The sequence below is a fragment of the Mustela erminea genome, chromosome 14 (assembly GCF_009829155.1).
Source record: "Mustela erminea isolate mMusErm1 chromosome 14, mMusErm1.Pri, whole genome shotgun sequence".
Taxonomy (NCBI): domain Eukaryota; kingdom Metazoa; phylum Chordata; class Mammalia; order Carnivora; family Mustelidae; genus Mustela; species Mustela erminea.
The window spans coordinates 9,038,577-9,061,057 of NC_045627.1; the positions used below are offsets into that span (position 1 = coordinate 9,038,577).

The 22,481-nt window shown below is 39.9% G+C and overlaps 1 protein-coding gene across 8 annotated transcripts in view; it reads right to left on the reverse strand.

Moving 5' to 3' along the window:
- The window catches only part of LOC116573399, a 56,654-nt gene extending 34,422 nt beyond the window's left edge, over window positions 1-22,232 (reverse strand). For 7 of the 8 annotated variants that reach the window (XM_032313505.1, XM_032313498.1, XM_032313502.1 and 4 more), the window contains exons 1-2: window positions 21,839-22,232; window positions 20,079-20,136 (exon numbers count right to left, since the gene is read on the reverse strand). In XM_032313505.1, the coding sequence (XP_032169396.1) occupies window positions 20,079-20,136; window positions 21,839-22,212 (432 nt within the window). In that variant the 5' untranslated portion in view covers window positions 22,213-22,232. Of the gene's footprint in view, window positions 1-20,078; window positions 20,137-20,924; window positions 21,011-21,838 lie in introns of all 8 variants that reach the window. The other variant, XM_032313503.1, reaches the window with a different exon arrangement.
- Window positions 22,233-22,481: the final 249 nt, after the last annotated feature.

A 22,481-nucleotide genomic window follows, 5' to 3' on the forward strand; every position in this document is an offset into this window, starting at 1 on the left:
TAAATGGGACTACATCATAACTAAAATTTTTATACACCAAAGAAAAATCATCAACAAAATGGAAAGGCAACTTACTGAATAGGATAAAATATTTCCAAGTAATGTATCTAATAAGGGAATGATATTCAAAATATATAAAGAACTTATCAACTCATTTTTTAAAATTAAAAAAATCTGATGAAAAATTGGGCAGAAGATCTGAATAGTCTTAATTCAAAGAAGACATACATACAACTAACAGGTTTATTTAAAAGATGCTCAACATCATTAATTATTAGGGAGATGCAAGTCAAGACCAAAGTGATATTACCTTACACCTGTTAGAATAGCTATCAAAAACACAAGAAATAACAACAGGAGCTGGTGAGGATGTTAAAAAAAAAAAGGAAACCTTGTGTGCTGTTGGTGGAAATGTTAATTGATGCTAGAAAAATGGTATGAAGGCTCTTCCAAAAACTAAAACTAGATCATATCATCCAGCAATTCCACTTCTGGGTATTTAACCAAAGAAAATAAAAACATTATCTCAAAAGGTTATATACATTCCTATGTTTATTGCAGCATTATTTAAAATATCTAAGATATGGGAACAACCTAACTGTCCATTGATAGATGAATGCATAAAGAAACTGTGGTATATCTATACAATGGAATATTATTCAACCATAAAACAGAATGAAACCTTGCCATTTATAGCAACATGGCTGGACTTTGTGGCATTATACTAAGTGAAATAAGTCAGAAAGAGAAAAAGACAAGTACCATGTGATCTCTCTGATATGTGGAATCTTAAAGAAAATACTCTCAATACAGAAAACAAACTGGTAGTTGCCAAAGGTGGGGAGTAGAGTGGATGAAATGAGTGAATTCTTTTTTGTTGTTGTTTAAATAAATTATTTTAAAGAGAAAACTACTGACCAATATCCTTTATGAACACTAATGTAAAAAATCCTCAACAGAAGGGAGGAGTCAAGATGGCGGAGAAGTAGCAGGCTGAGACTGCTTCAGCTAGCCGGAGATCAGCTAGATAGCTTATCTAAAGATTGCAAACACCTGAAAATCCATCGGCAGATCGAAGAGAAGAAGAACAGCAATTCTGGAAACAGAAAAACAACCACTTTCTGAAAGGTAGGACTGGCGGAGAAGTGAATCCAAAGCGACGGGAAGATAGACCCCGGGGGAAGGGGCCAGCTCCCGGCAAGCGGCGGAGCAACGGTGCACAAAATCAGGACTTTTAAAAGTCTGTTCTGCTGAGGGACATCGCTCCAGAGGCTAAACCGGGGCGAAGCCCACACGGGTTCAGCGTGGCCTCAGGTCCCGCAGGGTCACAGAAGGATCGGGGGTGTCTGAGTGTCGCAGACCTTGCGGGTATTGGAACGGGAAAGCTGGCTACAGAGACAGAGCCGACAGTAAGCTCACAGCTCGGTGTTACCTTGAACTGGTCGCAGGCTCGGAGAGCTCGGAGCGCAGCCGGAGGTCAGGCAGACGGGAATAACTGGGCGCTGTTCTCTGAGGGCGCACTGAGGAGTGCGGCCCTGGGCTCTCGGCTCCTCCGGGCCGGAGACCAGGAGGCCGCCATTTGTTTTCCCGTCCTCCGGAACTCTACGGAAAGCGCTCAGGGAACAAAAGCTCCTGAAAGCAAACCCGAGCGGATTACTCACCCCGGCACCGGGTAAGGGCGGTGTAATTCCGCCTGGGGCAAAGACACTTGAGAATCACTACAACAGGCCCCTTCCCCCAGAAGATCAACAAGAAATCCAGCCGAGACCAAGTTCACCTACCAAGGAGTGCGGTTTCAATACCAAGGAGAGCAGCAGAATTCCAGAGGAGGAGAAAGCCAAGCACGGAACTCGTGGCTTTTTCCCTGTGATTTTTTTTTTAGTCTTGCAGTTAATTTAATTTTTTTCTTTTTCATTTTTTGTTTTTTTTTTTCTCGCCTTCGGGTAAAATTTTTTTTTTTTTTAATTGTTACCTTTTTCCTTTTTAACGATTTTTTACTAGTTTATCTAATATATATATTTTTTCTTTTTTACATTTTTCTTAGGTGTTTTCCTTTTTTTTTTAATTCTTTTCTTTTCTTTTTTCTTTTTTTCTTTTTTATTTTTTTTTCTTTCTTCCTTTTTGAACCTCTTTTTATCCCCTTTCTCCCCCCTCACGATTTTGGATCCCTTCTAATTTGGTTAAAGCATTTTTTCCTGGGGTTGTTGCCACCCTTTAAGTATTTTACTTGACCCTTCATATACTCTTATCTGGACAAAATGACAAGACGGAAAAATTCAACACAAAAAAAAGAACAAGAGGCAGTACCGAAGGCTAGGGACCTAATCAATACAGACATTGGTAATATGTCAGATCTAGAGTTCAGAATGACAATTCTCAAGGTTCTAGCCGGGATCGAAAAAGGCATGGAAGATATTAGAGAAACCCTCTCGAGAGATATAAAAGCCCTTTCTGGAGAAATAAAAGAACTAAAATCTAACCAAGTTGAAATAAAAAAAGCTATTAATGAAGTGCAATCAAAAATGGAGGCTCTCACTGCTAGGATAAATGAGGCAGAAGAAAGAATTAGTGATATAGAAGACCAAATGACAGAGAATAAAGAAGCTGAGCAAAAGAGGGACAAACAGCTTCTGGACCACGAGGGGAGAATTCGAGAGATAAGTGACACCATAAGACGAAACAACATTAGAATAATTGGGATTCCAGAAGAAGAAGAAAGAGAGAGGGGAGCAGAAGGTATACTGGAGAGAATTATTGGGGAGAATTTCCCCAATATGGCAAAGGGAACAAGCATCAAAATTCAGGAGGTTCAGAGAACGCCCCTCAAAATCAATAGGAATAGGCCCACACCCCGTCACCTAATAGTAAAATTTACAAGTCTCAGTGACAAAGAGAAAATCCTGAAAGCAGCCCGGGAAAAGAAGTCTGTAACATACAATGGTAAAAATATTAGATTGGCAGCTGACTTATCCACAGAGACCTGGCAGGCCAGAAAGAGCTGGCATGATATTTTCAGAGCACTAAACGAGAAAAACATGCAGCCAAGAATACTATATCCAGCTAGGCTATCATTGAAAATAGAAGGAGAGATTAAAAGCTTCCAGGACAAACAAAAACTGAAAGAATTTGCAAATACCAAACCAGCTCTACAGGAAATATTGAAAGGGGTCCTCTAAGCAAAGAAAGAGCCTACAAGTGGTAGATCAGAAAGGAACAGAGACCATATACAGTAACAGTCAACTTACAGGAAATACAATGGCACTAAATTCATATCTCTCAATAGTTACCCTGAATGTTAATGGGCTAAATGCCCCTGTCAAAAGACACAGGGTATCAGAATGGATAAAAAAACAAAACCCATCTATATGTTGCCTCCAAGAAACTCATTTTAAGCCCGAAGACACCTCCAGATTTAAAGTGAGGGGGTGGAAAAGAATTTACCATGCTAATGGACATCAGAAGAAAGCAGGAGTGGCAATCCTTATATCAGATCAATTAGATTTTAAGCCAAAGACTATAATAAGAGATGAGGAAGGACATTATATCATACTCAAAGGGTCTGTACAACAAGAAGATTTAACAATTTTAAATATCTATGCCCCCAACGTGGGAGCAGCCAACTATATAAACCAATTAATAACAAAATCAAAGAAACACATCAACAATAATACAATAATAGTAGGGGACTTTAACACTCCCCTTACTGAAATGGACAGATCATCCAAGCAAAAGATCAGCAAGGAAATAAAGGCCTTAAATGACACACTGGACCAGATGGACATCACAGATATATTCAGAATATTTCATCCCAAAGCAACAGAATACACATTCTTCTCTAGTGCACATGGAACATTCTCCAGAATAGATCACATCCTCGGTCCTAAATCAGGACTCAACCGGTATCAAAAGATTGGGATCATTCCCTGCATATTTTCAGACCACAATGCTCTAAAGCTAGAACTCAACCAGAAAAGGAAGTTTGGAAAGAACCCAAATACATGGAGACTAAACAGCATCCTTCTAAAGAATGAATGGGTCAACCGGGAAATTAAAGAAGAATTGAAAAAAATCATGGAAACAAATGATAATGAAAATACAACGGTTCAAAATCTGTGGGACACAACAAAGGCAGTCCTGAGAGGAAAATATATAGCGGTACAAGCCTTTCTCAAGAAACAAGAAAGGTCTCAGGTACACAACCTAACCCTACACCTAAAGGAGCTGGAGAAAGAACAAGAAAGAAACCCTAAGCCCAGCAGGAGAAGAGAAATCATAAAGATCAGAGCAGAAATCAATGAAATAGAAACCAAAAAAACAATAGAACAAATCAACGAAACTAGGAGCTGGTTCTTTGAAAGAATTAATAAAATTGATAAACCCCTGGCCCGACTTATCAAAAAGAAAAGAGAAAGGACCCAAATAAATAAAATCATGAATGAAAGAGGAGAGATCACAACTAACACCAAAGAAATACAAACTATTATAAGAACATACTATGAGCAACTCTACGCCAATAAATCTGACAATCTGGAAGAAATGGATGCATTCCTAGAAACATATAAACTACCACAACTGAACCAGGAAGAAATAGAAAGCCTGAACAGACCCATAACCAGTAAGGAGATTGAAACAGTCATTAAAAATCTCCAAACAAACAAAAGCCCAGGGCCAGACGGCTTCCCGGGGGAATTCTACCAAACATTTAAAGAAGAACTAATTCCTATTCTCCTGAAACTGTTCCAAAAAATAGAAATGGAAGGAAAACTTCCAAACTCATTTTATGAGGCCAGCATCACCTTGATCCTAAAACCAGACAAGGATCCCACCAAAAAAGAGAGCTATAGACCAATATCCTTGATGAACACAGATGCGAAAATACTCAACAAAATACTAGCCAATAGGATTCAACAGTACATTAAAAAGATTATTCACCACGACCAAGTGGGATTTATTCCAGGGCTGCAAGGTTGGTTCAACATCCGCAAATCAGTCAATGTGATACAACACATCAATAAAAGAAAGAACAAGAACCATATGATACTCTCAATAGATGCTGAAAAAGCATTTGACAAAGTACAGCATCCCTTCCTGATCAAAACTCTTCAAAGTGTAGGGATAGAGGGCACATACCTCAATATCATCAAAGCCATCTATGAAAAACCCACCGCAAATATCATTCTCAATGGAGAAAAACTGAAAGCTTTTCCGCTAAGGTCAGGAACACGGCAGGGATGTCCATTATCACCACTGCTATTCAACATAGTACTAGAGGTCCTAGCCTCAGCAATCAGACAACAAAAGGAAATTAAAGGCATCCAAATCGGCAAAAAAGAAGTCAAATTATCACTCTTCGCAGATGATATGATACTATATGTGGAAAACCCAAAAGACTCCACTCCAAAACTGCTAGAACTTATACAGGAATTCAGTAAAGTGTCAGGATATAAAATCAATGCACAGAAATCAGTTGCATTTCTCTACACCAACAGCAAGACAGAAGAAAGAGAAATTAAGGAGTCAATCCCATTTACAATTGCACCCAAAACCATAAGATACCTAGGAATAAACCTAACCAAAGAGACAGAGAATCTATACTCAGAAAACTATAAAGTACTCATGAAAGAAATTGAGGAAGACACAAAGAAATGGAAAAATGTTCCATGCTCCTGGATTGGAAGAATAAATATTGTGAAAATGTCTATGCTACCTAAAGCAATCTACACATTTAATGCAATTCCTATCAAAGTACCATCCATCTTTTTCAAAGAAATGGAACAAATAATGCTAAAATTTATATGGAACCAGAAAAGACCTCGAATAGCCAAAGGGATATTGAAAAAGAAAGCCAACGTTGGTGGCATCACAATTCCGGACTTCAAGCTCTATTACAAAGCTGTCGTCATCAAGACAGCATGGTACTGGCACAAAAACAGACACATAGATCAATGGAACAGAATAGAGAGCCCAGAAATAGACCCTCAACTCTATGGTCAACTAATCTTCGACAAAGCAGGAAAGAATGTCCAATGGCAAAAAGACAGCCTCTTCAATAAATGGTCCTGGGAAAATTGGACAGCCACATGCAGAAAAATGAAATTGGACCATTTCCTTACACCACACACAAAAATAGACTCAAAATGGATGAAGGACCTCAATGTGCGAAAGGAATCCATCAAAATCCTTGAGGAGAACACAGGCAGCAACCTCTTTGACCTCAACCGCAGCAACATCTTCCTAGGAACAACGCAAAAGGCAAGGGAAGCAAGGGCAAAAATGAACTATTGGGATTTCATCAAGATCAAAAGCTTTTGCACAGCAAAGGAAACAGTGAACAAAATCAAAAGACAACTGACAGAATGGGAGAAGATATTTGCAAACGACATATCAGATAAAGGACTAGTGTCCAGAATCTATAAAGAACTTAGCAAACTCAACACCCAAAGAACAAATAATCCAATCAAGAAATGGGCAGAGGACATGAACAGACATTTCTGCAAAGAAGACATCCAGATGGCCAACAGACACATGAAAAAGTGCTCCATATCACTCGGCATCAGGGAAATACAAATCAAAACCACAATGAGATATCACCTCACACCAGTCAGAATGGCTAAAATCAACAAGTCAGGAAATGACAGATGCTGGCGAGGATGCGGAGAAAGGGGAACCCTCCTACACTGTTGGTGGGAATGCAAGCTGGTGCAGCCACTCTGGAAAACAGCATGGAGGTTCCTCAAAATGTTGAAAATAGAACTGCCCTATGACCCAGCAATTGCACTATTGGGCATTTACCCTAAAGATACAAACGTAGTGATCCAAAGGGGCACGTGCACCCGAATGTTTATAGCAGCAATGTCCACAATAGCCAAACTATGGAAAGAACCTAGATGTCCATCAACAGATGAATGGATCAAGAAGAGGTGGTATATATACACAATGGAATACTATGCAGCCATCAAAAGAAATGAAATCTTGCCATTTGCGACAACATGGATGGAACTAGAGCGTATCATGCTTAGCGAAATAAGTCAAGCAGAGAAAGACAACTATCATATGATCTCCTTGATATGAGGAAGTGGTGATGCAACATGGGGGCTTAAGTGGGTAGGAGAAGAATCAATGAAACAAGATGGGATTGGGAGGGAGACAAACCATAAGTGACTTTTAATCTCACAAAACAAACTGAGGGTTGCTGGGGGGAGGGGGTTTGGGAGAAGGGGGTGGGATTATGGACATTGGGGAGGGTATGTGCTTTGGTGAGTGCTGTGAAGTGTGTAAACCTGGTGATTCACAGACCTGTACCCCTGGGGATAGAGTATTATGCCTCCATCAGAAAGGATGAATACCCAACTTTTGTAGCAACATGGACGGGACTGGAAGAGATTATGCTGAGTGAAATAAGTCAAGCAGAGAGAGTCAATTATCATATGGTTTCACTTATTTGTGGAGCATAACAAATAGCATGGAGGACATGGGGACTTAGAGTGGAGAAGGGAGTTGGGGGAAATTGGAAGGGGAGGTGAACCATGAGAGACTATGGACTCTGAAAAACAATCTGAGGGTTTTGAAGGGACGGGGGGTGGGAGGTTGGGGTACTAGGTGGTGGGTATTATAGAGGGCACGGATTGCATGGAGCACGGGGTGTGGTGCAAAAATAATGAATACTGTTATGCTGGAAATAAAAATAAATAAATAAATAAATAAATAAATCCTCAACAAAATATTTTCAAACAGAAGGATTATAATATACTACAAAGCTATAGTAATCAAAATACATGGTACTGGCACAAAACAAGACACAAAGATCAATGGAACATAACAGAGACCCCCGAAATAAACCCATATCTATATGGTCAATTAATCTACAACAAAGGAAGCAAGAATAAAGACTGAGGAAAAGATCATCTCTTTAACAACTGGTGCTGGGAAATCTGAACAGCTACGTACAAAATAACGAAACTGGGACACCTTCTCACACCATACACAAAAATACACTCAAAAGGGATTAAAGGTTATAAAACTCCTATTAGAAAACATAGCAAGTAATTTCTTTGACATTGACCATAGAAAGATTTTTCTAGATATGTCTCCTAAGGCAAGGGAAACAAAGCAAAAATAAATAATTGCAACTATAAAAATAAAAAGATTTTGTACAAATGAACCCATCAATGAAACAAAAAATTTACCCAGCGAATGGAAGAAAGTATCTGCAAATGATATATCCAATAAGGTTTTAATATACAAAACATATAAAGGGCATATACAACACAACACCAAAATAAAACAAAATAAACAAATGAAAAAAGCCACTGATTAAAGAAGACATAACAGATGGCCAACGGACACATAAGAAGATGGTCAACATCACTTATCATCAAGGAAATGTAAACTGAAAACACCTTACACCAGTCAGAGTGCTTACTATCAGAAAGAAATAACAAGTGTTGGTGAGGATGTGGAGAAAATGAGATGCCTGTGTATTTTTGGTGGGAATGGAATTGGTGCAGCCAATGTGGAAAACAGTATGGAGTTTCCTCAAAATATTAAAAATAGAAAAATCATATGATCCAATAATTCCACTTTCTTTGGGTATTTATCCAAAGGGAAAAAACAAACAAACAAAACTAATTTGAAAAGATATATGCAGCATATGTATGTTTACTGCAGCTTTATTTACAATAGCCAAGATATGGAAGGAACCCAAGTGTCTACTGATAGATGAATGAATAAAGAAGATATGGTATAGAGACAATAGAATATTACTCAGCCTTAAGAATGAGATCTTGTGACAAGATAGGAGGACCTAAAAGGTATTATGCTAAGTGAAATAAGTCAGACAGAAAAAGACAAATACCATATGATTTCATTAACATGTGGAATCTGAAAAAGAAAACAAAGGAACCAATAAACAAAATACAGATCCATAAATACAGAGAACAAATAGTGGTGCCAGAGGGGAGGTGGGGAGGAGACTGCTGAGAAAATGGATTAAGAGTTACAAACTCACAAAAGATATAAAATAGATATAAGAAGAGTTATAAAATACATAAATTATGGAGATGAAAAGTATAGAGCAGTAAATAAAGTCAATAATACTGTAATCATGTATGGCAACAGTTGGTGACTACACTTACTGCGGTAAGCACTGACTAATGTATACAATTGTTGAGTCAGTATGTTGTACAACTTAAACTAAATAAAACTGTATGTTACACTTCAATTAAAAAATAAAATAAAACAAAATAAAATGGATTATATGCCATGACCAAGTAGATCTATTCTTGGAATCCAAGGATGGTTCAACACACAAAAATCAATCAGTATAATACACCACATCAAACAATGAAGGAAAAAAACACATGACCATCTAAACTGACTAACCCCATATAATAAAAGCCATGTATGCAGAAAATACAGGAAAAATTATACTCAATGACGAAAGGCTGAAAGCTATTCTTCTAAGATCAGGAGCAAGGCAAGGCTGCCTGCTTTCATCACTTCTATTCAGCATAATATTGGAAGTTCTAGTCACAGAATTAGACAAGAAAAAGAAATAAAAGTATTCAAGTTGAAAAGGAAAAAGTAAAATCATCTGTGCAAATGATATAATCTTATATGTAGAAAAACCTGAAGACTCCACAAGAAAAGCTGTTAGATCAATGAAATGAATTCAACAAAATAGCAAGATATGACAACATACAAAAATCAGTTGCATTTCTATACAGGAACAATGAATAATCTGAAAAGGAAATTACAAAAGCAAATTCATTTACAAAAGCATCAAAAGAAATTTTAGGAATTAATGTAATCAAAGATGTAAAAGATTTGCACAATGAAAACTATAAAACAGTGCTAAAAGACATAAAAAATGACATAAATAAATGGAAACACATCCCATGTGCATGGATTAGGAAACTTATTGTTAAAATGTCAATATTACTCAAGGCAATCAACAGATTCAATGAATCTCTAGCAAAATCCCAATAATATTTTTTGCAGAAATCAAAAACATTCATCCTAGGGCGCCTGGGTGACTCAGTGGGTTAAAGCCTCTGCCTTTGGCTCAGGTCATGACCCAAGAGTCCTGGGATCAAGCCCTGCATCAGGCTCTCTGCTCAGTGGGAAGCCTGTTTCCCTCTTTCTCTCTCTGCCTGCCTCTCTGCCTACTTGTGATCTCTGTCAAATAAATAGATAAAATCTTAAAAAATATTTCATACTAAAATTCATACAGAATCTAAAGAAACCTGAATATCCACAACAATCTTGAAAAAGAACAAATCTAAAAGAAGGTCTCAAAAAGATGTCTGTACACTCATTTTCATAGCAGCATTGTTATTCATAATAGCTAAAACAAGGAACAACTCAAGTGTCCATGGGCAGATGAATGGATAAGCAAGATGTATATATACATACAATGGGATATCACTCAGCCTTAAAAATGGAAAAAAGCCTGCAGTATGCTACAACATGGATGAATCTTCAAAATTCATGTTAAGTGAAATAAGGCAGTCACACAAGGACAAATACTACAGGATTCCACTTATATGAGGTACTTAGGGTAGTCAGAATTACAGAATCAGGAAGTATCATAGGAGTTCCCAGAGGGGAGCTATTGTTTAATTTGGGTACAGAATTTCAGTTTTACAAGATGAAAGACTATGGGGATGAACGGAGTGACAGAAGCACAAGAATGTGAATACACTTAACACCACTGAAGCATACACTTAAAATTGTTTAAGATGGTAAATTTTATGTTATGTTGTATTTTACCACAATAAATAAGAAAAAAAAAGTGAAAATGTACTGGTAAGTACTTCAACATGGATGAACCTTGACAACATGCTAAGTGAAGGAAGCTAGACACAAATGCCCATATACTGAATGACTCCATTTGTAGGAAATACTCAGAATAGTTCAGTCCATAGAGACAGAACACAAACAGCTTTCTGCCAGGGACTGGGTGAATAAGAGAATGGGGAGAAACTCCTTAATGAGTAACAGGCTTTATTTAGAATGATGGGAATATTCTGAAACTCAATTAAGGTAGTGGTTGCATAACACTCTCAATGTACTAAGTGCCACTGAACTCATTTGGTCACTTTAAAATAGTTAATTTTGTATGTGAATTTCACCTCAGCAAACTTTCTTAAAGACATAAAAACAAAGTGTGGAGAATAAAATTACAATGAAAGATGAAGGAGCTAAAACCATGTATCAGTAACAACAAAATGAGAACATATTAAATTCTCAATATAAAGGACAGCACATTTCATATTAGGCCAAAAATGTCTAGTTACATATTCCTTACCAAAAAGTTATGCTCACGAAGAATACGGAAAATCTTACTAAGGTGCAACATCCCCCATGACCCAAAACCCCCCAAGACATGAAAGGAAGGAATGGATGGTGAGTGAGAATGGATAACATCTCCTTTTTGAATCAAGCAGTTTTCACTTACTTGCTTTCAACTAAGTTGAAAGAGAAATTAGAGTTGAATTAAGAAAACGGTTTCATTATAATAACATCTAAAAGAATACTTAAGAATAAATTTAAGCAAGGATGCGTAAGCTTTGCACACTGAAAAACTACAAAACACTGCTGAAAGAAACTGAAGAAGACCTAAGCAAATGGAAAAACACCTCACGTCCACGGACTGTAAAACCTAATACCGTTAAAATGTCAAAATTCCCCAAAATGATGCACAGATTCAATGCAATCCTTACTAAAATCTCAATAGCCTTTTCTTTGCAGAAATAGAAAGGTTAACCTAAAATTCATATGGACTTGCAAGGGACCTTGCTGTAGAAGAGTTTGGTGGTTTCACAATAAATGCAGAACGACCCATTAATTTTACTTCCAGAAAAGAAGTGAAATAGGTCTTCAAACAAAAACTTGTACATGAATGTTCATATCAGCACTGTTCTCAATACCCAAACATGGAATCACTCCAAATGCCCACCAACTGATGGATACACAAAAGGTGGACGACACATCAGTGGAGTATCATTCAGCCATTAAAAAGGTAGTAGTGGTACATGCTATGACATGGATGGGTATCAAAACATTAAGCAAGTGAGAGAAGCCACACATTACAGATTTCATATTGTATGATTCCATTTATATGGGATATCCAGAATAGACAAATCCATAAACAGAAAGCAGATTAGTGGTTGCTAGAGGCTGGGGAGATGGCAGAGTAATTTGCTCATTAATTATGGCACTGCTCATTAAAGGTATAAGGTTTCCTTTTGATGTGATGAAACTATTCTGGAAGGAGAGGGTGGTTACGGTTGCACAACATTGTGAGTGTGTTAAGTGTAACAGTTCTACAATTTAAAAAGGTTCAAGTGTGAATTTTGTGTCGTGTATTTTACCACAATTGAAAGAGGAGAGTCACTCACCAGACTGCAAAAATTTAGATACTGCCCAATGCCCAGGACTGTCACAAAGCCTATTTCATCCTACTGATTACCCTGGATCACTGTGGTCTGCCTGTTGGGATCAATTCCTCATTAAAACATGTTAACCCCCTGGGCCTGCTTGGGCCTACTTAGCCATAGTGACTCCATGTTGCCTAGGTAGACATTTTGTTGTCTAGAAAAGTTACTGCTCTCAGTTCCAGGTAACTGTTACGAAAACACAACACTTAAAACAAGGTAACTGTTACTAAAACACACACCTAAAACAAGGCCAATTCCAGGTAACTATTACTAAAACACATACCTAAAACAAGGCCATTGGTAACCATTACTAAAACACACAGGTAGGAGACATCCAATCAGCCAAAGCCACATATGCAGATGTCTGCAATTGTGCCCTATAAAAACCAGCCTGTAAGACCAAGGGGCGTCGCTCTCTTCGGAGGTGGCCCTGGCCGGTCAGTCTGACTTCTAATACTTGGCATAGAATAAGGCTTTGTGTAACTTTTCTCAGTCTCGTTCCTTTGAAAACGGACCCAACATATGGGGGCTCGTCCGGGATCAAACAATGAGAACTGAGCCAGCATCAGAATTTCTGGGAAAAGCCTCCGGAGGTCAGATCTCCATATTCTGTGAGATCTGGTCTGTTTGGTTGTTGAGCTCCAGGGTATGGCCCACCGGGGAGAAGCTGGATGCAGTCATGCTCTCCAGGGCTAGAGTGGATGTGGGGACGCCCCATCCCTCTTCTGGTAGATCGTCTGTGGGTCTAAGCACCCCGAGGCAGTCATCTGGGTCTGTAGGGGCCGGGTAACCCCCATCTGTAGGAGGCAGGGAAAACCCCCACCAGCTGGTGAGGTCCGCTGGGTCTGTGTCTTTGTCTTGTCTTCTTGTTGTCTGTTTTGTTACTCGTTTCTAGGGGACCGAGAAAATCCCCACCAGGGATTTTTGTAGGGGACTGAGAAAATCCCCCCCTAGTGGCAGGTTCTAGGTAAGAGCCACTGGGTCTGTGGTTGTCTGTATCTTGTCTGTTATGTTGTTTGTAGTGTTTGAAAAATAAATGGGACAAGCAGAGAGTAAGGGGACTCTGACTTTCAACTCTCCTTTCCACCTAATAGATGTGGGACTTCTCCCTTGCTCATTTCTTATGTTAATGGCTATAACTAGAGCCAACTGTGGTTGGTCTAACTCGAGACAGAGACTTTAAGGAATATTCCCAAGCAGCTGCCAAAACTCCCTTTGTTTAGGGGAAGCTCCTTGCCTTCTCTGGCCCGACCTCGACTGCCTGGCCCTTCTCCCTTGCTGGCGGGGCCTTCTGGCAGCACTTTGTTTGTTCTGTCTCCTCCTTCTGTTTCTGCACCAACTTGGGTGCAGCCTGCATAACTGGCTTCTAGACCATCCTTGGTGCTTCCTGCACCACGGCTCCTTCTCTCTTCACTGTCAAGAAACAAAAAGAGCACCCCCCTGGACCTAACACCCCCCCAACTCCAGATATTCCCACCTGTGTCTCAGGTAAACATTAAAAGTGGAGTGGGTCCAGGTGAAACGTAAATCAGTATTTAAACTGAATTAAGTTTGTTGGTTTAATTAAAATAGACATGGCTTTAAAGTTACATCAGTAAATGTGAAACTTCAAAGTTTACTGAAGGTCAAATAAGCTCATGTTATTTGTTAAAATCTGCTAGCAAAGAAATAACTGAACTGATGATTAATTGTCTGTCTCAAAGTTTTAAGGGATAATTGTTAAAATAGCTTTCAAAGTCTTTAGTAACCTGAAACACTGAAGGTTTACTTGGATGACAAATGGAATTAAATTTCTTGGACATCTAGGTCTTAACCAAATGGGGTAAAATACTAAAGCATGAATTACTGGAACCAGGTTTATGCTTTTGAGTTCTTACTGCAAAGAAACTAAAAATATTTAAGTCTGTTGATAAACATGTTTTGTGCTTAACTGATTCATAAATTTGCCATCTACAGAATTCTGTTATAACTATTCACAATTGGTTAATACTTAGCCATCACTAGAGACTAACGTGTTTCTAAGAATAAAAAAATTCTACTAACTGTAACTAAGACTGAAGAAAGTAAAAAAAAAACACCCTATATATAAAAAGTAGGAGATACACAAAAAAAGCGGGGGGGATAAAAATACATTTCGTTAAAGATAAAAGGTAATTTTGTCCTAAATGAGATAATTATTTTAAAAAATGGCTTGGGACAAAACCTAGATACAGAAAAATTATAAAAGGTTTGTGAAGAAAAATCTTCAAAAAAATTTTAGGTATGGTCAGGACAGACTAAAATTAAAATGAATTTTAAAATGTAGCACATCAGAATAATAAATCACATAAAATGACTCCATGTATTCTAGATTACCAAAAGAAAAACGACATTAAGGTTTTTATTAAAAGTTTTAATGTTATCTAAAAAAAAAAAAACAGAGAAAAGGCAGTTGACTGATAACTAACAGTAAGTTTAGAAAAACTGTACACACAAAAAAAGAGGGCCTAAGACAGTAAGTAGTTTTGTCTTAAAATAAAAATATTTGGTTGCATCAGAACATGAAAAGAAATAAAAACTAAACTTGAGGGTATTTTGTAAGTCATAAAAGGCTTGGGGAAAGTGAATTTATTTGCCTTGGTTTATAGGTTTAAAAGAGAACAATGAAATATGTTGGAAATTTAGCCGTATTAGATCAGTTTTGATGGATGTATTCACAAGGAAAAAAAAAAAGTTTTCTTAGATTAATTGATCTACTGTTAAGGAGAGAATATAAATGGTTTTCTCTTTGCCAGACCAGAAAAACCAGTTTCTATATTTTGTTTGATCCATAATCCTATGTAAGCATGTGCTTTAAAACTTAAATTTCAGCAATTATAAGCAAGATTTAAATTGTAAATGAGATCTCTTTGACTCATAAGGCTTTTCCTTGGTATGCTAATTACTCAAAAGGTACTGCTAAACCAATGCTAAACCTTGGGTTACATATGGGCAAATGCTATAACTATTATAGAAATTCTATGCATTTCCTAAAATTTTAACCTTTTGATAAGGTCATCATTTGATATTGTAATTATTGAAATGTTATGTGTCACAGAAGTAACTTGATTTTCTTGCCAGTTAAACTGTAAAACCATATCTATTCTGAATTTTTGTCATTTATAATTGTGTTAATTCTCTTATAAAATAAATTCTGCCTTGAAGAAAATTCATATGGGAGACTTCCAGGACAAATACAGGTCTTTGATATGTTAAAATCCTGAAACTGAAATGGATAAAAATTTCCAGAGCTTACTAAAACTACATTCATACTAAACCAGAATTAGTAACATGGGACCTCAGTCCCTGGCGAATGAAGAACTACTGCCCAAAGGAACCCCCTGACTGGAACCCAAACTCTGATAAAGGTAAGGAGAGTATATGTTTCTACCGCCAGGCTCTGCTGGGAGGCCTCCATGCGACTGCAAGGAGACCCATAAATTTATCTAAAATTAGTGTGGTGACTCAAGATAAGGATGAGTCTCTGGGGCTTTTTTAGAAAGACTTATGGAACCCTATAAAATATATAGCCTGATTGACCCTGAGGCGCCCAAAAATCAGAGGGCAATAAATCTTGACTTTGCCAGTCAGTCAGCCCCAGATATAAGGAGAAAACTTCAGAAAATTGAAGGATTTAAAGGAAAGAATTTGACTGAGTTAATGGGAATAGCAGAAAAGGTGTTTAACAACGGAGATACACAAGAAGATAAAAAAACAGACTAGAAAAATAGTTAAAGTTTTGGCATTACATGAAATGGGGAGAAAACAAAGGAAAAGAGGTCAATGGAAAGGAAAAAGGCAGGTAAAAAAATGGTCAATGGAAAGAAAAGCCTAAGTATAGAAAAAAAAAAAAAAAACTGATGAGAAGACTTAGCTTCAAATCCGTGTACTTACTGCAAGGAAAGAGGACACTGGGCCAAACAGAGTGCCCCAAAAAAAGACGGCAATGCTGGCCACCAGAGACTAAAGGGATTATGGTTCAGAACCCCTCCCCAAACCTCAGGTAAAAACTCAGGTGGAGGGAAATCAACTGATTTTTTTATGGACATGGGAGTCCAATTTTCATCATTACTACAATCTATGACAAAACGATCTGAAGAGGAAGTCTGGGTACACGGGGAAAATGGCACAAAAGGATATAAATAAACAACAGAAAAGACCTTAAATTTGGCCTACAGCTGTTCGCATCAGTACTCCCTCCCCTGGGAAGCAAAGGAAGGGATCTCCATAGAACACACCTTTGCTTCCCGTCAAAAGGCCCAAACTGGGGAGTACCAACCTTTTCAGGACTTGCGGAAAGTTAACAAATGGATTAAAGATATCCACCTGATGGTGCCTAACCCCTCTACCCTACTCTCCCTCCTGAGCCCCAAGAGAACCATGTATACTGTCTTAGATCTCAAGAATACAAAAAAGTCCCTTTTTGCTTTTGAGTGGTCCAACAAACAGAAAATGTTCCAAGGCCAGCTCACCTGGACAAGAACAAACGCCTGAGTGATGGGGTATCAGGCCCTCCTCCTCAACGAACTGAAAGGGAACTTTCCATTCCCTGGCGGTGCTAAATCCAGCCATATTGCTGCCAGAGGAGCTAACTGATCACAGTACTTGCTAATAGCTGCTGAGGACTATAAGTCATGCTTGCGGGGGACAAGCCACTTATTTAGGCTTTGATCTCCAAGAAGGAGTGCATTTACTGTCTGAGTCCAGGAAACAGGTAACCAATGGATACCCCTGCCCCACCCACACTACTGCGGGGAGGTCCTAACCCAGGTCACAGGAATAAGGCCGGATTTCAGAAACGCTCCCCTCCCGGACATGGGACTTTGTTCACAGACGGGGGGTAGCTACATGGTGAATGAAAAGAGGTATGTGGGGGCTTCAATGGTTTCTCCTGAGCAGGAACTCTACTCTACAAAGCGGCCCTGCCACACATCTCTAGGAACAACAGGTATGTCTTTGCTACTCTCCATATACATGGGGCTATTTATTAAAAAAAGGGGCCTATTAACAGAAAAAAAAATTTAAAAACAAAGAAAAAAAATACTAGCTCTCCTCCAGACTATTTGAGACTCGAAAGGTGGCCATTATGCATTGCCTGGGACACCAAAAGGGGACTGATCTGGTTTCAGAAGGAAACTAATTAGCAGATCAAACAGCAAAGCAAGCAGCCAGAAAAATGACTCAAAATGGGTTATACTCCCGGCTCCAGCCCTACCAGAAAAACTGGATTATTCAGAGGAAGATTTAAAATATTTACAAAGATGGACTAAATTAGGCTATAAAGGGGACTGGGCTAAGACTGGGACAGAAAAGTTAATTCTTCCTCGAAGACTAGGAAAAAAATTAGTAAACCAAATACATCAGGGTACTCATTTAGGGACACGGAAACTTAAAAAAAACTCATGGGCAAGCAATTTCAGGTATCTAAATTAGGGCATATGGCTCAGGATATAGTTAAAGGATGTGCTCAATGTCAGGCAGTAAAAGCGGAAAAACTAGGGAAAAGAAAAGAAAGAAAAAGAGGTAGGGAACCAGGAATTTATTGGAAAGTAGATTTTACAGAGATAAAACAAGAAAAATATGGACACAAGTATATGTTAGTTTTTATAGATACATTTTCAGGCTGGGTAGAGGCTTTTTCCACCAAACAAGAAACGGCAGGAATGGTAGCCAAAAAAACTACTAGAAGAAATAATTCTAGATTTGGGCCCTCTCGCGATCGGGTCAAACAATGGTCCTGCATTTGTGAGCTCAGTCTCATAGGCATTAGCCAAGGCCATAGGCACTAATTGGAATCTACATTGTGCCTACCGGCCCCAGAGTTCCGGACAAGTAGAAAGAATGAGCCAGACTCTTAACAAAAACCTTGACAGAGTTAATTCTAAAAACTGGTGGTGGATGGATGGATCTCCTTCCCTTCAACCTCCTTAGGGCGCGATGTACACCCTAGTTAAACAAGGTTACCCCATTTAAAATAATGTTCGGGAGACCCCCTCCACTCTGCTCATGGCTACAAAAGGTTACCCTAACAAAAATGACTGATCAGTCTGTATTCCAGTCACTACAGGCACTACAGTATGTCTTAAAAAGAGCCCATGCAGGGATCCAAGCTGCCTACACTGAGATGGAGACAAAGATGGAACCACATCTTTACCAACCCAAAGACTTTGTTTGGATACGCCGCCATGGAGTGAAAAACTTGAAGTCTCATTGAAAGGGACCATTTACTGTCATCCTATAGAAGACCCGAGGGATTCCAACATCTTGCTGCAGAAATAAAATGGACAAAACATGCGGCTCCCATCCTAATTTCAGCACTAACTTATTCTTTAAAAAGTCAAAGAAATGACTAATCTCGAAAGAAAAGGGGGGGATGTTGGGGTCTATTCCACATTAAAACATGTTAACCCCCTGGGCCTGCTTGGGCCTACTTAGCCATAGTGACTCCATGTTGCCTAGGTAGACATTTTGTTGTCTAGAAAAGTTACTGCTCTCAGTTCCAGGTAACTGTTACTAAAACACAACACTTAAAACAAGGTAACTGTTACTAAAACACACACCTAAAACAAGGCCAATTCCAGGTAACTATTACTAAAACACATACCTAAAACAAGGCCATTGGTAACCATTACTAAAACACACAGGTAGGAGACATCCAATCAGCCAAAGCCACATATGCAGATGTCTGCGATTGTGCCCTATAAAAACTAGCCTGTAAGACCAAGGGGCGTCGCTCTCTTCGGAGGCGGCCCTGGCCAGTCTGTCTGACTTCTAATGCTTGGCATAGAATAAAGCTTTACATAACTTTCACTTTGTCTCAGCCTCATTTCCCTGGCCGGTCAGTCTAACTTCTAATGAATGGCATAGAATAAGGCTTTGTGTAACTTTTCTCAGTCTCATTCCTTTGAAAACGGACCCAACATGCCCAAACTTGCTCCTTCTTTGACAGCCAAGAGCCCTAATGCTGGCACAATTCATGTGCAATTCAACTTTTCCTCTGAACTGGACAAGAATTACTCTATGCCCACCACTTCTTTTTATCATTGCAGGACTGTCACTGGAAGGTACATAATGCCACCAAATGAAGCTTATCAAAAAACTTTCTTATGTTCTGGTTTCAAAACTCAGTAAGATCACAAGATGTGATCATTTATCTACAAGGCCTCTTTGCCCTACTATAGTAGAGGTCAGCAAACTGCAAACAGTTCTGGCAAATGGCCACGTAATAAATATTTCAGGCTTGCCAAGCTACAGAGTCTCTGTCACAACCACTCAGCTCTACCCCTATAATATGAAACCAGCCACAACCACCTCATTCAAAGGAATGCGCATGGCTGGGTCCCAATAAAACTTTATATAGACCCTGAAATCTGAATTTCATACACTTTCCCATCACAAACTACTGCTCTTGATTTGTTTCTCAACCACCTAAAAGTTCATGGTTTGTGGGCCATGGAAAAATAAGCAGCAGGCTGTATTTGGCCCATGTACTGTGATCTGTTGACTTGTGCTCTGCGTTTTCCCTAATTTCTACTATTTCATATGAAGGTAGAGACATTTTATAAACCTCACATATAACAATCACTGTTAGGCAAAACTGTGAACAAATGAACAGCTCACCTGGGATGTGATCATCTTCTGCTGGCCCTGAAGAGTGTGGATAACCATGAGGGTACAGCTGAGAGGAAAGAACCAACATGAGAGATGCCGTCAGCCTGAAAAACTCCACACAGCTGTGGGCAAAACACCCCTGAAGCAGAGATGCCTTGAGAAAGGGAAGAAAGGAGGACAGGAAGGGAGGGAACAGCCCATGAACAATTCCATAGTGCTTGGACACACTAGTTTTTAAATGCAAAAACATTTGTTTTCAGGTCATCTGGCAGGATCAACTGGTGGGGCAACCAACTCTTGATCTTGGGGTTGTAGGTTAGAGCCCTATGTTGGGTGTAGAAATTACTTAAAAATAAAATCTTTAAAATTTTTTTTTCTCCTGATTTACTAACAATGTATGCTCTAAAACAGAAAAATGTAAACAACACGGTACACTAAATAAATTAGAAAAAGCCAAGGAATGGAACATAATGCTTTCATTAAAACTGATTCAGAGCAAAATATTTCAAGTTATAATGGTCATTATAAACCAGAGAATCCTACTAGTTTCTGAAAAAATGGATGGGGTTTTAAGGGCTGGTCTTTTTCCAAAGGTGGGGGGGGGAGAGTTTGCTTTAACTCAGTTTCAGGTTCTCAAACATATCTTTTGATTAAAAACAACAAACTGCTTCTGACTTATCTGTTGTCAAAGCAGAAAACAGCTGCCTGGGCCATCAAGCGATTCAATGTCTACTCTTATTTCTCCCACAACAAAATGCATGAGTAGGAGCAGGTACGTGAAAGAAGACCCATTTCCTTCCCACCCTATCCCAGTCCCATCTTTAAGCAGAGCACAAATAGGTAAGCCTTAAAGACCTTTCCTGCAGTTCCATCTCGGATTCTATCAGACCAGGACAGAGGGATGGCGCTGGCTGTGCTGTAGTGAGCCGGCCGCTGAGAATCTGGGAGTGGAGGAAAGAGGAAGGGATGGAGGCGGCAGTTTGCTCCTCTGTGGCTGCTAAGCACTTCTTTCCACATGATGCCCCACAGCTCTCCAACAAGCTGTACCTTCGGTTCCTGTTACCCTACCCTCCTCTCCCAGCCATAGCTGACATCCCTCCTGAAAGCTGGGCAAATACATCCACCATCACCCAGTTTGCCAGAATCTGGCTATGAACGTGGTTCTGGCAGCAGGACCCAAACTGCTTCGAGCTAAGCAAGTCTTTGCCCCTTCCCCTTCACTCTAGATCTGGGGACCAACTGACTGGCGTCTTAGGTGGGGTCCCTGTTCCTGGAACCCTCCTTCTCCCTCACAAGAGTTGCCTTGTTCCAGGAACACCAGGCATAGCCAGCTGGAATCCCCATCCAAGATGTAAAGCTCTTGGACCTTCCCGACTCCCTCAATCACAAGCTGGACCTTCCGTAAATGCCAAGTGCTGCTACTGAGGGAACAGGGAAGGGTGCAGCGGGTGAGCGGGGCCGGATGCCTCCACTCAGGTGCCAGGCTCACAGGTCAGGGCAACAAGGTCAGGGCTCCTGCAGCTGTTTGCTGTTGGGTCTGCCTCACGCCCAGGTTTGATGCGGGCAGAGGATGAGGCAGGTCCTTCTAGGCCACCTGGGGCTTGCTCTAATCACCTCCCGGCCCCGCACGCGGTTGCCATGGGGACGCTACACTGACCACAGGTGAACTGGAAGACCAAGAGGAACCGTGAGTGAAGAAGAACAACGTTCCCCCCAAAAGAGAAGCGCCCAGCGACAAGCGTCCCGAGGCCGGTTTCCGCCGGTCTTACCGAGGCCTCTGCCGAGCCCTCACGTCGGAGATGAAAACACCAAGCTTCGCTCGGTAACAAGCGCTGGGACGTGCTGGTTCGCATTCGATGCATGAAGACGGAGGAGGACTCACCCCGAGCTCAAGTACCAAAGCCTCTTCCTCCGTCAATCGCCTCTCCGCGGGGAACCTCCCATTTAAAGGGTCACCTACGCCCAAGCCCCCGGGGCTCACTGGCTGCTCACTCACCACCTGAGGCCGTGCTCTCACCGCGGAAGCATCAGGGACGGTTTTCTCGCGAGGCCGCGGCCGCCTACGCGAACTAGACGGGAGCGGCGCAGCGCACATGCGCAGAAGGCCAGGAGCGACTCCCGTGTCCAGCCGCAGGGTGCCCATCAAGTTTCCCAAATACCTGTGCCACCGCGCTGGAATACGACCTTCAGACTTGGGGGATGTTCGGTAGAACTGCTTGATTTAGCAAATAAGGTATAAGCAGGGGACCTACTGGTAATACAGTTTTATTTTTATTTTTTATTTATTTATTTTTAATTTATTTTGTATTTATTTCAACATAACAGTATTCATTATTTTTGCACCACACCCAGTGCTCCATGCAATCCGTGCCCTCTATAATACCCACCACCTGTTACCCTGACCTCCCAGCC